Raw genomic sequence first — 18,561 nt, 5'->3', positions numbered from 1 at the left:
TAATTTTAAAAACAGTTAAGGGAGGCAGATAGCTTAAAGTATATGCCAGGATGCCACATTTAAAAAGCAACACCGCCTCACATAAAATACCATTTCTTTTGGTTTTAATGAAGGGTTTTAGTGTCAAAGCAATTCTACTTTAAAGTTCCTTCCTCCCTGCTGAGAAGCACATCTGAGGAAACCATCGGTGTAACTGTGCGTCCCCTCCCTCCACTCACGCTGTATAATTCTCTCTTGGCATTGATGTTGGTGTTGCTGTCGCTCCAGTCGTAGGCAATCTCCTCCTCCTCTCTCTCGTTGAGCCAGATCAGCTCCTCGGTGCAGTGCGACACAAATGCATGCAGGCTCTCCAAGCTCCGCAGGCGCCATGACGAATGTTCCTATGGCAACGACACAAACAAACATCATCGTCATGCTGCTCAGCAGTGCAGAGACATAAAAAAAAAAACATCCTCTCTTCTCTGGTTGTTAGCATTGCAGTGCTGCTTTTGGTATATTTACATTTTAGGCATTTTCCTATTCAGAGTGGATTACTGTGAAGGCAAGATAAAATTCAAAACACTATCATTACAAGCAACCAATAGTAAGGAGTGCAATTAAGGGTCAAAGACACAGTGCCTAGACAGAAGTAATGGATCCGTGTCCCTAGAATATTTATGTACATTATAGTGTTAGATAAAGAAATAAGAAAGAGCCAGGGAAAAAAAAAAATCTTTGAACTTTTCTATAATAAGGACACAAAACTCTCTTTAAGAAGTACACCTTTCCAGCAGGTTATTTGTTCAAAATTAACAAGGTAGTCATCATTCCATGTATATTCTCACAATTCCTATAGCATACGGTATAGTATATTGTATTTATGAGGAAGCTTACAGTTATGTGATTCACTAAACTTTTCAACTCGTATAATACTTAATTACATGTATTAACTCACTTATAACAATTTTGACTTTTTAGGTTGCTCTGGATAAGAATTTCACTAAAATTGCTTAATTGTAGGCAAAATGCAACTGTAAACACACAGATATTAAAAGAACTGCAGCAGCCGTGACGAATGTGGCCATGCTGACTGGAGACACACATGACTGTCAATGAGCTGAGAGGAGGGGTGACGCCTAATGAGGGAATCCTCCACTGGAGAGGGAGAAGTAAAGGGCTTTTTTATGCAAGAACATACACACTTAGACACACAAGCAAGTACACATAGAACAGAAAATATTGTATGAGGCGAAAGTGGAAAAGAGTGAGTGCAAGAAACAGGAGTGAGTGAGAGAGAGAGAGAGAGAGAGAGAGAGAGAGAGAGAGAGAGAATCAAGAGTGAGGAAGGGAGTAAAGGAGAGAGCAGATGCATAATTGTGAGTATTTAGCATGAGATTCACTATTCTTGTCATGCCGTAATGGGATTAACTGTGAATGGGGACTGAACTGGGAAACAGTGAGATGCGGTAACACCACGCACACACACACACACACACACACACACACACACACACACACACACACACACTCTCTCTCTCTCTCTCTCAAAATGGCATATGAACCACCTTAAGTCTACATAAATATACATAAAGACACACAGCCTTGCACGCAATTGACAAAGCTAGAGAAAATGGTGTCCTGACTGACCCCACACACACACCCCCACACACACACACACACACACACGCACACAGACACATTAGTGTTGAGACTGACCAGTAGTTTGCAGTATTGGTGCTCCAGCTTGGCCAGGGTTTCAGAATAACTGCTCTTGAAGTTAGGAGAGACATTAGCCTGGAGGAGAGAAGAACAGCAAATTCATTATAAACCACAGCTCTCAGCAGAAAGTGTGTGTGTGTGTGTGTGTGTGGTGTGTGTGTACCTCATAATTGCGTGCCTCCTGCAGACTGCTCATCAGGTCCTCCACTGCAGTGTGAATGGTGTTGTGCTCCTGCAGGTTGTTTTCTACAGAGGGAAGGTCTGCTCCCCACTCAGCACGCTCCAACAGCTCCTGAAACACACACACACACACACACACACACACACACACACACAGAGTTAGAATCACAAGTTTGTCAAAACAAATTCGGGGGCAGGAAACCCTAATGCACATTTCAGTCATCTAATCCCTGACTGAAAAAATCACTGAATTTAATTGATAATTTGTGCTATAATGATCATGTTAATTTATTTATTGATGGAGCCAAACATGATTTCTGTGGTTTGCTAAGCAGGCCTTCAGAAGCTAGCAGTATCAGCTGCCATTTTGGCTTGTTGAAAGGGCTTTCAAGCCTGTAATGTTATTTGGATGTAAATTTCACATTGTTATGGTAATATTAGTGTTCCTTAATCTTGTGCTACATCTGTTCTGCTGCACAGGCCTTAATGGGGCCAGCAGTGCAAGTCCCCCCTTCATTAAATATGAAGGATTTGCCAATATGGTCGTCTTGTTCCTTTAATATTTTACAGCACTTTGTACAGTTGTAGTCAGTGTATCAGTGCAGACAATTAAGAGAAAAATTTCTCTTGGGGACGGAGCAGAGCAGCAGTAATGTAGCAAGCCTGCAGTAAAAATTGTAATTTACTGAGAGAGCAATGTTATTATTATTAATACTCCCACTGACCTGCGTCTCCTCCACCCATCCCAGCAGTTCATAGATGAACCTCAGGCTTCCTTCGTCCTCTGAGGAAGACATGGCCACCAGCTGGGAGCGGGCCATGGGTCTCCGGAGCAGCGCGGCCCCGACCGCTCCCACCGCACCCACGGCTCCCAGCAGGGTCTGACCCAGCGAGAGGCCGCTGTCGGCGGGACGCTGGCCGGTCTGCTCGGCCCCGGTGGGGCCCAGAGCCTGGGAGAAGTGGCCTTTCCTGTAGACGCTGGAACACTGCAGTCTGAGGGAGACCAGCTCCTCCTGAAGGCAGGAAACTCTGAGGGATGAGAGACACATGACAGAAACAGTACTTACTGGTGGTGAGAGCATTATGCATTCACTGTTCCCGCCTGGATTTTCCCAGTTGGTCCTGGGATTTGAACTGGCAACCTTGGATTCAAGAGCAAGCTCCCTCTATGACTTTTAAGCTAGAAACGCACCGGAAGCATCAGACGCGCACATTTTCAAATGCAGCAATTGTTTTCAATGGACAAACGCACACTCAAGCTGTCCAGTGGAGCGTCAAACTGGCTTGGTTCGAACTTGGTTAAATTTTGGTTGCGTCAACAAAAAGAGCAGCTCAACTGTTTTTCATGAGGTTTCTAGAGTCGCAGTACAAAAGGAAAACGGTAAGATATTCTCGACTTTTTAATCATCTATATAAGTACGTCCGTGTTATAATGTACCAGATTTTTTGAGAAATTTTTAAGTTGCAGTCATATATTGTGTTTTCAGATTTCATTAATAAGCACCCATTGGAAGCTGGTCAAGTGGGCTAGTTTATAGTTTTATCAAGCTAGTCTAAAACTGATGGATGTACCTGTAACGTTAGCCAGGTGTTCAGGTCACCATGCACAACGCTGGGATTCTCGTTCCATAGTTTTTTGACACCAGTTATTGACGGACTAGCTTGATAAACTCTAGCAGGTAAGTTAACTGTAGCACATAATTGTTAAGATTTAATGACAAAATATGAACACTACAATAAGTTGTTCTTCCAAGTATAATGAGCAGAATATATATACCAGGTAATAGAATTCATGTCACCATTAGGTACGTCACATGACTTGCCTCAAAAGTCATTTTCAATGCGTTTGGGCCTTTAGACTTTCATCAATAATGGTTTAGAAATAATGGTATAATTTTACTATTTACACAAGCACCTCTTTCATAGTAAGAATAAGAGGGAGTTGAAGCCCTCACTCCAGCAGTGTTAGTGCCATACCAGAGAAGTGCTACTAGGTTACTGCATCATCCCCTGGAATATAAAATGATTATTTTCTCAATCAAACCAAACCAACTGCCTCTACAGAATCAAACCCCGCACCAGGACACACCAACAAGCCCTTCTCTCCTGTCTCACCTGAAAGCCAGCTGCTCCACCTGGTAGTACTTCTCGTCTCGCAGGACTTTGAGGTCCTGGTTGAGCTGTCTGAGCAGAGTCTCGCAGTCCTGCAGGTAACAGGCCAGCTCTCTCTCACACTGCACCGCCTCGCCGCTCTCCACACGAGACATGTCCTGCACACCAGAGCACCAACGCTTCAATTCAGTTATTATTATTGCTTCTTGTTTGTTTGCGTGTTTGCTTACCTTATGTGTTTATGGAATTGTTTCATGCCGTTAATCTTTAGTGTTTACTGAGGCATAGATTCAATTAAGATAAGATTAAACTTCAATAAGTCTTGTTGGAAATTGGGTTGTCGCAGTAGCAAATACCAACAGGACACAGCAAAGAAAAGTAAAATAAAAACTGAAAAATATAATATAAACATGAATATAACAAATGGGGTTTATATAAACATACGCAAATGACAATTCCAACACAAGAGCATGTTAGGCAGAATGAATGAAAAGTATGGGAAAAAGAATGGACTGAGCATCATGAAACAACAATTTACATCAGGCATTAATCTCTCTCTCAATAAAGGCAGGGAAAGGAAGTGAGTAAATATTTATTGTCCCAGAAGGGCAGCTAGTTTAACAGCTTGTACCCATTAACACACTGTAAAAATACTATGCCAAATTACTCTGCATTTACGTTTTAGGCATTTATCCTCAATATAAACCCAAAGACCCTGTATATGGTTTGCACTGACCGCATGTGGATCAATTTATTCAAAAAATTATGTTATGGTGTGTGTGTGTGTGTGTGTGTACGTGTATGAAGATAGAGGAGAGGTTCAGTACTTACAGCTTGTAGCGTGTTCTTAGCCAGGGTGAGTTTCTCCTCACAGTCCAGAGCCATGTTCTGGATCTTATTGGCCCTCTGAAGCAGCAGCTCCAGCCTGAAACACACACACATGCACGCACACGCACACGCACACACACACACACACACACACACACACACACACACACACACACACACACACACACACACACACACACGTACACACGCACAGTTAGGGAGACTGATGAGCAACAGAGCCCAAGGAGTTGCATCAGCATTGTTGCTGCCAGGAAACATTTAAATGGATTTGTGTGTGTGTGTGTGTGTGTGTGTGTACCTCTCCACAGCGGGCCGTAGAGCCTTCTCTCTCTCCAGCATCTCCAGAATGAGTTTACCCCACTCCTCCTCCAGGTCGTTGGGATGGAGGCCCTGAGGAAGCTTGATACGACCAAACTCTATCCACACCTGGACACACACACACACACACACACACATTAAGTATATAACAAACATGTAACATAAATAAACTTGGCTTAAATCTAGCATGGAGAGGTGCTTATTGGAAATGGAGTTTCAGGATTTCAAACATGAAGAAATGGATAAAAAAGCGGATTCAATGGACTCCTACTGTACACAAAAAATTTAAAAGACTTTATTTTAATGGCTAACGCACTGCAAAAACATTAAAAACCTGCACCAACGTGTTGCAGCACATGATGGCCTTCTGCATTTTTTCCATTTCTTCATGTAAACATAAACTTGGCAAACAGAAACCCACATTAGCCACATCGCATCATATTTCAATGCAAACACACACACACTGTAAAACACACACAAACATGGATTACTTGTGGCAAAGAGACACACAAATTAGGACACTCATCCATATTCAAACACACACACACACACACAACAAACACAAGGACTCCATTACATCAGTGATCATATTACTGAATGATCATAAGTTACGCTGCAGACAAACACACAAGCAGCCTGGTGAAATCAGCTGAGTGGAAATAAAGGAGGAATTATCCCCAACTATCATGTGTTTTATCAAACAATCTATTGATAAACAGCGGGATGGTGGAGATGCCGTAGCTCCAGGAAAAGAACATACGACCAATCACACACAAACACACTGGGATGCAAATTCTCTCTCTCTCTCTCTCTTTCTCACGCACACACACGGGAAGACAAATTCTGTCTCCCACACACACACACACACACACTGCCTCCCCCTGAGCTGAACCCCATGATGAACAGTAAGCCCTGCACATGGTGGAAAACCCGGTCACCTTTTCCTCCATCTCTCCACTCTGTCCCCATTTCCCCTCCCTCATTCCCATTTCCCCTCCCTCCCTCCCTCCTTCCTCACCTCCAGCAGTTTGTAGAGGTGTTCGATGCGACCCTTCTCCATCTCCTTGGCAGGGATCTCCGTCTCTTTGAAATGGACGTACTCATTGTAAAGTGCCTGAAAGAAGGAAGGATGGAGGGAGGGGAAGGGGAGATAAAGACAGAGATGACAGGCGAAAGAGGGGGGTGGAGAGGAAGTGAAGGGAGGAGAGGTTATCGATGAATGTGAGGGTCAATATTACCACGGAGCCCGTCGTTTAAGTTCAAACAGAAAGTCAATAGCCGTTACCAGAGGTAAAAGCTTTGTAATCACAATCTCTCTCCCTGGGTGGTCATTGCCCTTTTTCTCCTGCAACACATGTTCTTCAGGCACAGTTGAGGATTCAGCCTCTTTCTGCTCCCTCCCTTCTTCTTTTCACCTCATCATGCTCTTCTTTCCTTCCTCAACACCTCTCTTCTGCAAGCTCTCGTTTTCCTCAATCCATTGCTCTTTCATGCATTCTCCCTTTTACTCTTTATTCTCTTTCTCTCTCACCTACCTTCTATGTCTCACAACTGCATTTCATCAAACTCCTTCCCCCCCTCTGTCCCATTGTTTTTCTCCAAGGTTTTCTGGGAACTGCTTGTTTTTTATGTATCCCCTTTCCCTTTGGTGTTGCTCAATAGCTAAACCTTTGCAAAAACTACCAGGATTTGCTACCCACTGGGGCCAACTGCATTTAAAAAAATATATACATGTTACTGTGAGCTACTCTGGATTAAAGCACCCATGTTACTACACCTATGTTACTAACTTCCACAGGATTTGGTGGTAAATTCTTGTTGTTTTGAGGGCTAGCGTTCCTTTAAACTCCTTATAGAGTGGCAGGTTTTCCTCCTTCACTCCAGTTTTCTCTTTCTCTCTCCCTATGCAGTAATTTACTTACATGCATATATGAACATGAACACCAAAAGAACAGCAAGAATAACAAGAATCTGTATAAATAAGACAAAAAAATGGACCCTTGTTTTCATCTAAAATGAAAAAAATCTTTATCAAACAAACTTGCAACTGAATTGCATAACAGAAACTACAGAACAGAACTACAGTCACCAAGGCAGAAATATAAGCGCTCACCTTGAGTTCCACAGGGTTCTGTGGGAAGTTCTTGTTGGCCATGAGGGCCGTATGCTGGCGGCTCCACTGGAGCAGAGAGGAGAACCTGGACTGATACTCTGACCAGCGCTGGTCCACCTCCTGGTGATGGAGGAGGAGGGACGGAGAGAGGGAGAGAAGAAAGGAAAGGTGAGTATGCAGATGAGAAGCAAAATTGTACTAGCTAGACGTCTTTGTATAAAAGGTAATTTATTCTAAATAATCATAACACTATTCAATTATTCAATCATGATATTACATATAATGTATGTATCCATTACAAATGTACAAATATGATTTGTTAAATGTCAAATGCCTATCAAGTTTGAAAAATGAATGCATAGCAAGTTGGACCTTGTATCAAATGTACTTCCTTATAATAGTTACAGTGGATATGTATTTTCCAATCATACTGTATCTAATACACATTTACATGCAGCACTGATAGCCACACATCACACGATATCATCACTCCTCATTAAACTGCTCACACTGGCAAACAAAAGAGCAATTATACATGTGCACTGAGAATAACTAATGATGAAGCTAAAAAAGATGATGAATATAAATGAATATGATGTGATAAGAAGAGCAGAGGGTACTACTGTATATATGCATATTGATAAAGACATTTAAAATGAATGCAAAAAAGACTATTAAGTACAAACAGAGAGAAAGATTCAACATCCATTTGAGGTTGAGCCTAAAAGTGGCAGTAAACAGAGTGAATGGGTGGAGCAGAATGTGACGTACGTGTGCGGCGATGCCCTCTCCTCCCTCGGGGATCTTGGGGAAAGCATCATAGATGGAGGAGACATAGGTGATGACCGACTTCTCATCTGGAGACGGAACATCAACATCTGAAGAGAGAGAGAGAGAGAGAGAGATGGAAAATGAGGGAGATAGACTGCAAAACTAAAAGAAACATGTCGCCAGATTGATGTCCGTCACATTATCAGTTAGAAGAAATCATGAAGAATAGGGTTCCATCTCACATTTTGGTCAAGCATGTTCTACAAACAGGACTTTATGTCTAGCTGAAGTTAGATTTCCTTTAAAATTATGGAAAAAAAACACATCAAGGAAGATTAGAGCCAGACAGATAAACATACTGGCATTTATGAGACAGTCAGTCAGTCATTAGAGCTGGCAGGCACAGCTACTGTACATCAAGCCCCTTCAGGCTGTTCTACACTAATTTAGATGATTAGGATAAATAGCTCACATCAGAGGTTATTCTCTGAGGATTTTGCAGAGAAAAAAAAAAACACTTTGACAGCAATTTTTTATGCATAATCCTGTGCAGTATGTCTGCCTTTAGCCTCAGTGTCTGTCTCTTCAGGCTGAACCTCATTCCTGTCTCACAACCCTGATATTCAAACATTCTATTAGTTTATGCTTCTTTATAAAATCCACCTATGTCTTGTTTTAAGAAATGTGTTGTCCATTGTATTTCTTTATTACTAGGCTGCTGGTGATGATTTGATTGATTGGTCTATCAGTCAATCAGTCAATCAGTCAATCAGTCAGTCAGTCAGTCAGTCAGTCAATCTATCTATCTATCTATCTATCTATCTATTTATCTACCTACCTACCTACCTACGTACCTACCTACCTATCTATCTACCTATCTATCTATCTATCATTTAAACATTATTTAAAATATATTTAACCATCTTTTTTCAGAAGACCCCCGGCCAAAAAAACAGCATCATAAAAAAAAAATTAAAGCTGGTGACAAACAAGATAGAATAAAGTACATGTACTAAAAATCACACAAATGTAAGTGCAAAGCTAATCATTACAATGTATAATTGTTGCACTTTTTGTTAGGTATCGCTGGATAGAAGCTCGGTAGACACAGCTTCGTGACTAAAATGTGAAGCATTATCAAGTAGTGACTTTCAGACAATCAGCAGGCAGCCGCTGTTCTGTCCAGATAATCAGTCAGTCAGACATTGATTCAGGCAGAGTAACAGTCTCACCCTCAGCGTCCAGCAGTCTGGTCACCCCGAGCGACTCAGCGATCTCGAAGGCCTGCTCAAGGTTGTCACGGTTACTCTGCCGCGACACCAACTCCATGTCAATCAGGTCGGGCCTGGAAAACACACACACGGTTAGAGGGTGTGTCAGTGTGTGTGTGTGGGGCAGCATGTGCGCCTAAGTATGTGTGTGTCAGTCAGTGTATCTGTGTAACTGTGCAGAACATGTAATCTCTCATGTAAACATTTTCATGTATGTGCAAGCTTCAACGTATGCATTTGTCACCTTAACATGCATTTAGTTTTGGGGTGGGTGTGTGTGTGTGTGTGTGCGCACGTGTGTGTAAGTGTGCGTGTGTGTGTGTGTCCATCTACATGTGTGCATGTCGGGCATGTCTAACCCTATCATTCCTCTAGTTGTATCTGGGCAGTAGGGCTGGGCAATATATCCATATTATATCGATATTGTGATATGAGACTAGATATCGTCTTAGATTTTGGATATCATAATATCGTGATATGGCATAAGTGTTGTCTTTTCCTGGTTTTAAAGGCTGCATTACAGTAAAGTGATGTAATTTTCTGAACTTACCAGACTGTTCTAGCTGTTCTATTATTTGCCTTTACCCACTTAGTCATTATATCCACATTACTGATGATTATTTATCAAAAATCTCATTGTGTAAATATTTTGTGAAAGCACCAATAGTCATCCCTACAATATTGTTGCAATATCGATAATTAGGTATTTGGTCAAAAATATAGTGATATTTGATTTTGTCCATATCGCCCAGCCCTACTGGGCAGCATGACATGTAATCTTTGCTTGTGTGTGTGTCTCTACCTTGCCTCTAACCTGTACCGGTGCAGCGGGGCATTGAACATGTAATTTCTACTGTGTGTGTAAGTGTGTAAAGAAAAAAAAGTATTCAAGTACACATTCTGTGTTGAATTTAAAATGGATGAAATTGAGATTTTTGTCAAACATCTACACAAAACATCCCATCATAAAAAATGTTAAATACATTTTTGCAAATTTCTTGAAAATGACATACAGAAATATCTCTATATCTATATATAAATGAGTATTAAACCTCCTGAGTCAATAGAAGCACCTTTGGCAGCAATTACAGCTTCCAGTCGTCTTGGATACGTCTTTATCTGCTTGGTACATTTGCATTTTGCGATTTTCTCAAATTTTTCCTTGCTCAAGCTTGGTCAACTTGGATGGGAAGCATCCATCCAAGGAATTTGGATGCCCCTTAACTCAGTTTGGAGTGTAACTGCGATGGGTTAAATATTATTAATGGGTTATTGTGTGTAGATCAGTGACAAAAATGTTATACATTTTTAATTTGGTACTGTGTCAGTGACCGTGGTTACACTTGTTGTTTCAATGCAAGTGTTCAAATCTGCAATTGGACTTAATGTTTCCACGCAATACTTCCAAAACAAAATGGCGTTTGGTGCAGGAGAGAGCCTTTTTGTGTATCTGTCCTCTCACCTGTATCTGTGCAGCAGGGCGTTGAACATGCGTCCGTCGCTCCAGGAGGAGGTGAAGTTGACGCAGCGGAGGCCGGGGTAGCCCTCCGTCGCCTGCTGGCTCCATAATAACAGCTTCTCCTTGGCCGTGAGGTCGCCCGACTCCCCGCTCACATAGATCTCCGAGATCTGGAGGGGCGAGAGAGGACGGGTTACTACTGGCTTTCACAGTTTCTAACCAGCAACGACGTGACCAGGAACACAAAACGCAGAAAAAATAGGAAAACAGCAATCTACTGTTAGAAATTAATTGAGGTATGTGTCCAAAATATTGAGTCGTATTTGTAGAATTCAGCATACAGTCACATGAAAACACACAAGAACACACGCAAACATATGAAGAAGCCACGCCACCTCAGCACATTCATCTAGTCATACTACAAAGCATTCACCATCTCAACATCAATCTCAGCATAGTAAAGGAAAAAATAGCTTTACTCTGAAATACAAAGAAACTTTCCCCATCATAGACACACCCACAAACAGTGAGTCGGCAGAAACAACCCAGCGTTCTCTCTCTGGAGAGGATTTCAGTCACTTTGATTCAACCTGTCGTCTCCACTCATATCCCTCATCTGTCTCTCTGACGATCAATAACCCTTGGTGTGTGTGTGTGTGTGTGAATGCATATCTGACCTAGTTTGTGTGTGCGAATGTGCGTTTACATCTGAATTTGTGTGAGTATGTGTACAGATGCGTGTACTGTGGGCTGGGCAATATATCGATATTATATCGATATCGTGATATGAGACTAGATATCGTCTTAGATTTTGGATATCGTAATATTGTGATATGGCATAAGTGTTGTCTTTTCCTGGTTTTAAAGGCTGCATTACGGTGAAGTGATGTCATTTTCTGAACTTACCAGACTGTTCAAGCTGTTCTATTATTTGCCTTTACCCACTTAGTCATTATATCCACATTACTGATGATTATTTATCAAAAATCTCATTGTGTAAATATTTTGTGAAAGCACCAATAGACATCCCTACAATATTGTCGCAATATCGATATCGAGGTATTTGGTAAAAAATATTGTGATATTTGATCTTGTCCATATCGCCCAGCCCTACTTACAACTGAACATTTAGCCCACTTCTTAGAAAATACCGAGATATATATCGTGTATCGCCATTCAGCCTAAAAATACCGAGATATGATTTTTGGTCCATATCGCCCAGCCCTAACTGTATGTGTTTACAGGATATGAATGTGTGTGTTTTCATATGCATGATGCGGGAGTTTTTTCCTGTCTCATCACTCCACAGACAGTCTAGCCCGCTCATTAGCTGGTGTTCTACCCTCCCTCAGTCTCTCCACCTCCCTCCGTTTCGCCTCCTCTCCTCCCTCTCCTTCTGTCTCCTCCCTGCCCCCCCTAACACTCCAACAACCCCCCCCCCACCCCCCCCACCCCCAATCTGTCTCTTCAGTTTTTCGCCTTCTTTCATCTGTTCTGCCTCAGATGCCGATCAATCTGTTCAGCCCTCTCATCCGCCGACTCTGTATTAAATATCAGACCTGAGTCACATATAAAGGATTCAGTCTGTACCAGTGTTAGTATTTCTTTAGCCAATGACTTACATTACCTACTAGCCTTTAATAAGCAGCAAAATCATTTTAATTTTGTGTTATCCATCAGCTTTTGGGAGTTGGTTTCACGTTTTTGCAAAAAGGTGAAATTGCATTTTGGAGCAAATTATTCTTGGTGCTTCTTTTACTCTGCTTGTAATACCAAATGGTTGGGGTTCGTAAAATCAGGACAATTCAGATGATACTTTTACAGACCGGATCCTCAGGTTAAGTTGTCAATCACAAACAAAATTAAACTAAATTGACTTTCAAATACTTTCCTGTGATTGTATTAACTTTCTTATTGTGCTATATGGAAAACTACAAACAATTGGTACATAAGAGGGATAAAACAAGTCATGATAAAGTAATTTAAAGTAGTATTTGACGCAGCACTGATAAAGATAACATTCACAGCCCTTACAGCACTATAAGTACGTACACGTTTACTAAGATTGGCCCCTGGGATATGAACCCCTGACCCTGAACCCATGGAGACTGACAACTGCTTCATCTATGTTCTCTACCCACTGGGCAACACGACCACTTTGGCCTTCTTCCCTCTGTCTCCCTCTTCCTCTCTATTTGTTCTCCTTATGTTCATCTGTCCGTGGTGACAAAGGCAGCCTGGTGTATACGCAGTAACTGTCAGCGCCTGGCTCCTGTTGTTGTCATCAGTATTCCTCTGTCATCCCTCCTTCCCTCCCTCACTGTCTTACACTCCTCCTCCTCGTCTCACTGTCTTTCTGTCTCTCTCCCTGCTGCTAATATAGAGCAGTATGAAAGTCCAGTGTGTGCCAGGAGACTGCAGCAACAGCCAAAAAGACAAGGAGGGGGAGGGAGAGAGAGAGAGACAGAAAGGAAAAGAGATGAGATAGTCTAGCGAGGCCGACACGGAGGAGAGAGGGCGAGTTGTAACGGCATTTGGAGATATGAGAGAGAGAGAGAGAGAGAGAGAGAGAGAGAGACCAGGTTCACATAAAGAGGAATCTGTTGGAGTCCACATTAATTCAAAGTGAAAGACGCACATGCCCACATACACGCAGAAACACAGAGTTAAACCTCTACTGCATTGTCAAGGGCAGTTACTGTACAACGCACAAGATGTTAGAAATAAGTTAAATTACCATTTTCTAGCACACAACTGTGACACTAACACATACACACACACACACACACACACACACACACTGCAGTCAGAACCAGCAGTATGGTTTCTGACTGTTATGGTGGTAAGAGTTTGCTACCGGTAAAAATGATTAAACAACCATAAATAAAGCCTGAACCAAGCAAACCTACAGATTCTCAAATCAGTTATTCTCACCGTTTTGCATTTTGTTGACAGTGAGAGACAGACAAATTTCTTCAAGTAGACACATCATGACAAGCAAACAAAGATATATAATCCATGTGCATCAACAATCTGAGAATATGTGGTTTGAATGTGAACCGCACCTGTGTTTTTCCCGCAGAGCCCAGTCTCTCTGTATTACGTATAACCAGAGCATTATCCTCATCCTTCATTTTAATATTGACAGAGCTTTCTGTGAGAGAGCTACATCTGCATGGATAGCCTACACTCTCACTCCAACAATATATCATCCATCACTTACTGTTGTGCCCATTTGCCATTCTTTCACCAGGCACCAGCCATATACGTATACCATATATACATATAGCTTTCAGGTGATGTAATGCAACTTCTGGCAGCCATATTGGAGGTCCTCAGATCTTGGGCAACAATAGTTGATTGTGTTTATAAACGTACAACTTGTCAGTCTCAACAGTACTGGAGACATGGTTAATTCCTATGCTGTTTTTGACAGGGAACTGATCATTTCATCATTGAGACATCCGAGCGATTTTGTGTTTAGATGATGTCAGGTTGTTAGCTAGCTAACCATAGTATCTGGTCAGCTAATTAGCACTGTCTACTTGTAAACACATCTGAATTACACATTTAAAAGCTAGAATTATTAACAGCTATAAGACGCATGTTAGCATTAGCATTAGTTGCTTTGCTACATTAGCCTGCTAGTTAGTAAGCTAGCAAACAAAGCCAAAAAACCTTGTTTAACTGAGCTTACATTAACCTAAATTTGAAATGACTATAATCTACCTTATCAGACTATTCGCCTATACTTATAACATTACTGAATAACCACACCACAACAATCTTTACAGGTATCTATCTTAGTATATATTTAAACATTATTTGCACCCAGCCAATTCGCCAATGGACCTCCATGATGACACCAGGCATGCTGGCTTGATTTGTGGTGCAACTAAGCGCTAATATACTTCCTGCTTCAAAAGGAACTAGTAGCCTACTTAATTTGGTTAGCTGAACATAAAATATACAATGTCATTTAGCAGGTCTCTGTGTCCTCGTTTGCACACTGTTTTACAGTACAGCAAAGATAGTGAAGATAGCCATTCAGACAGAAAAACAATGCCCGCCATGTGTGGACATGATACATACCAATTTGCACCCAGACTAAGTATAGTCTAAGTATAGGTTACACACACACACACACAAACACACACACACACACACACACGCACAGATACAGGAAACGGTCACAAGACATGCTGGGATAAACACACAACAAGGAGACATGCTGGAGCAAACACGCCTTTCTAAGACAGGCATCAAAGGCTGTGTGTGTGTGTGTGTCTGTATGCACTATGTATGCATCCGTGTGTATGTGTGTATACACGTGTGTGTGTGTGTGTGTGTGTGTGTATGTTTGAAATCCTGCTCCTGCTATGTTTGAGGTCCTGCTGAGTACCACTTGTTTGTGTCGCTGGGTGTGTATCTATATGCACTGTGTATGCATCTGTGTATGTGCATGCAGGTGTGCGTGTGTGTGTGTGTGTGTATGTGCATGTCTCACTCAACCATGTGTGACACTGAATGTTAATGTACACAAACACACGCACACACAGAAACCCAGACACTTAAAAGATATAAGTAGGTAGCACTAGTATTCAGTGCAGCCGTGATCCAGTCACAAACACCCATGATCCACTAGCAGCCCCCAGGGGTGCTGGACTGGCCCCCTTTTAGAAACATGGCCTCTTTGAAGTTACTGGGGAGAGGAGAGGGAGGGAGAGGGATGGAGAGAGGAGATAATAAAAAAAAAAGGGGGGGGGGGATTGGAGGACGGGCAGGAAGAGAAAGGAACAGAAAAAAGATGAAAGTAGACATGGAGAGAGTGGCAGAAAAGGCGAATAGAGAAAGGAGAGATGCAAGGGAAGTATGGTTTCATTGTGCTATTTGCACTTCAACAGAACGGAGCGCTGTCTGTACCAAACCAGCAACTACTCTGGCTTGAAATCTTTAAGCAAACTGCCCAAGGAGGGATGGAAGGATGGAAGGATAGACAGACAGATGATGGATGGACAGCTGGATTGGTGAAATGTGAGTAGTGGTTTCAGTGTTTGGTACGAATCCCCCCGAGGCTCAACGCAGCAGCCGTCTCACTGATGAATGCGCATTTCAAATCCCTTTTTATTCAGAGGAGGGCATCACACACACAAAGAAGCTGCACTTTACATTGTACACACAAACACACCCTGACATGTACATATATCTCTCATGACAGACACACACACACATTGATCATTGCTGCCCAGTGCAAACACTTTTAAGCTGGGGTCTCTGTGAAGCTGGGATCTACAGTATCGCTGTATGTGTGTGTGTGTGTGTGTGTGTGTGTGTGTGTGTGTGTGTGTGTGTGTGTGTGTGTGTATCTGTGTGCCTTGCTTCCTCATGACTCAGCAACTATGCATCAAATGAGACATGTAGCACTAAATGGAACCTGACATGACGTCAGCTGCTGTACTGCATAGGGCTACTGTACAGCCTTCATAACGTAGAGGAGATCCTACACATACTGTGGCAGCCGTCGTGAAAATCCCCCATCACATCCTGTACAGTACTGCAGTGGCTGCAGCAGCCTATTCACTTTCAAGGTGAAGTGGAACTGAACAGGCGTAAAGTAGCACAAAACCTGTCTCTCTGAGTCAAGCAGCTGCCGGATCATTCCTGAAACTGAGCCCGAACCAAATAGCGGTTTGCGACCCAGTTAGTTTCCCCGACCCATATTTAAAGAAACAATGGGCTGGACTGTAATGAACTGAGGTCCAGGCAAATATTTTTATGGGTTTGCAACCCACTTTGGGCAAGTTTTTCCAGTCTCTTCAAAATGCAACATGTCTTGTGGCTGCATTGCATTCTGGTCTATCTAGGCTACTGTCGATGGAGAAGTTGGTCTCTCTGCCTCTTCTACGATGGATTTCTCCCTGTACGATTGTTGAACGTCGGTGCCAAACTGTGAGTCTGGAAAGAAGCCCTCGCTCTTTGATTCTGTGGGACTGACACCAAAACCTGTAAACGTCAGGTTTTGTTGATGTTTTAGATCGCTGAAACATTTTCGGCTATCAAACTCCATTGTACCTGTGCTGGAAATATCTCAAGAAAGTTCTCAAAATAGACACCACCAAACAACAAAATGGCCCTCGAAGGTACATCACAAAAGCTGTGTTTTAACAGTATTAAAGTGCTTGAAGGTTGATTTTTCCTTGCAGCAGGTGGAGTTTGTAGCTGGGCAGCAAAGTGCTGAATATGTGTAGCAGCAAAGGCTTCCAATGAACAGTAGAATATTCTGAAGACAGACTAGAGCTTAACGGAGACAGACTACAGTTTAAATGACCCACAGAATATGATGGAGAGATGACTGTTAAAATGAGGCTATCTTGTCCCTCTGCTTTCCCACAGGAGCTAGACAGACACAGACAGACACATGCACACACACATTCTGTGCTACTGAATGGGGAGGAAATGACAAGTTTCAGTTTTCTGCAAGAGAGAACCCTGTCATTTGAAGCACTGACCCTCCTCTCTCTCACACACACACACACACAAACACACACTGTCTGTCTGTCTCTCTCACACTAAACACACAATGTCAACAGTGAGTGAGTGTGGTGGTGCGAGGAAAATAATAAGCAATGGAGGGAGACGGAGAAGAAGGGAGGGAGGAAAGAAGGAGAATGGGAAATGAGGATGGAGAGACAGTCTGTGCTACGTTGATTAGGCTCCGGGGACAGAGGCAGGAAGGATGGAGAGAGAGGCATAGTGCCTTTGCAGGGCTGATAACAACCGAAAGAACACACACACACACACACACACACACACACACACACAATCCTCCATGACTAAAAATACGGCGTACACCAGGCAACAAAGGCACCCTTTCAAAAACCCTCCCACACTTGTACGAATAAAGACGGTCATGAATGCTTCTCTGTAGCACTATAGACCAATGGTTCTCTAAGTGGGGTAAAGGGACCTCTGGGGGTCCATGACAGGGCTCCCAGCAAAATTAGGAACAGTTTAATGGCACTAAAATTTAATTTGCAAGAAATTGTCCCACTGAGATTGTATAAGAATGACTATTCTACATATAGGTTTCACTCTCACCACTACACAGTTGTAAAATTCAATACTAAACAACACACTTCAAATGGGAGTCTGTGGCCAAATATTCGTCTATTTGGGGCCATAAAACTACATGAGAACGAACCCCTGCTATAGACCATTCACACTTAACAAATCCCTACCCACCTTTCTACAATAGGAGGAAGAATAACTCAGATAGGGTGGTACTAATGGAGAGAGGAAGAGAGATAAAGAGTATGAAGGGGCAGAAAAATAGAGACAGGGGAGTAGAGGTAGCAAGAGAGTTGGATGAAGGATTTGATATCTGGATGGTGAAACAGACAGACAGATAGAGCCAGACCTGAGGCAGGTATTTCAAAGATGCCTGTTGCTGCGGCGACAGAGGACTCTCCATCATGGAGTCCAGCCTCTCTGACGAGCTGCTGGTCAGCCCTCCCCAGTCTGTCTGACTCGGAGTGGCACCCCCTGTCTCTGGGGAGGTCAGCGGCAGGTCGCTGGCATAGCCCGACTCCAGCAGAGAAGGCCCCTCTTGTGCACGGACCGGAGTGTCCAAGCTAAATTCCTTGACTACCAAAGTTTCCTGACTCCCCATTCGGCTAGAGGAAATAGAGCGACCGGCAGCGGACATTTTGATTCTCCTGCTATCCTCCTCGGAGAGCTGGACTTTGAGGATTTTTTCCGTGAGCGGAGACGGGGTGGGGGGCTCGTTGCGC

General features: G+C 42.7%; 1 protein-coding gene across 1 annotated transcript in view; it reads right to left on the bottom strand.

Annotated features, from left to right (window-relative positions):
* macf1a (microtubule actin crosslinking factor 1a) overlaps nt 1-18,561 on the bottom strand; it is a gene marked incomplete at its 3' end in the record, with an annotated part of 224,253 nt that overhangs the window by 82,439 nt on the left and 123,253 nt on the right. The window contains 12 exon segments of the mRNA XM_071521540.1: nt 219-380; nt 1,696-1,773; nt 1,862-1,990; nt 2,604-2,907; nt 3,994-4,148; nt 4,822-4,915; nt 5,138-5,265; nt 6,176-6,271; nt 7,271-7,390; nt 8,042-8,148; nt 9,274-9,386; nt 10,775-10,941. Of these exon segments, the coding sequence (XP_071377641.1) occupies nt 219-380; nt 1,696-1,773; nt 1,862-1,990; nt 2,604-2,907; nt 3,994-4,148; nt 4,822-4,915; nt 5,138-5,265; nt 6,176-6,271; nt 7,271-7,390; nt 8,042-8,148; nt 9,274-9,386; nt 10,775-10,941 (1,653 nt within the window).

Source organism: Centroberyx affinis, unplaced genomic scaffold, assembly GCF_046629955.1.
Source record: "Centroberyx affinis isolate AG114_WGS23_722 - 3 ecotype Tasmania unplaced genomic scaffold, CSIRO-AGI_Caff_v1 ptg000895l_1, whole genome shotgun sequence".
Lineage (NCBI taxonomy): Eukaryota > Metazoa > Chordata > Actinopteri > Beryciformes > Berycidae > Centroberyx > Centroberyx affinis.
Note: the sequence above shows the minus strand (reverse complement) of the source record. Positions and strands in the feature narration are given on the sequence as shown.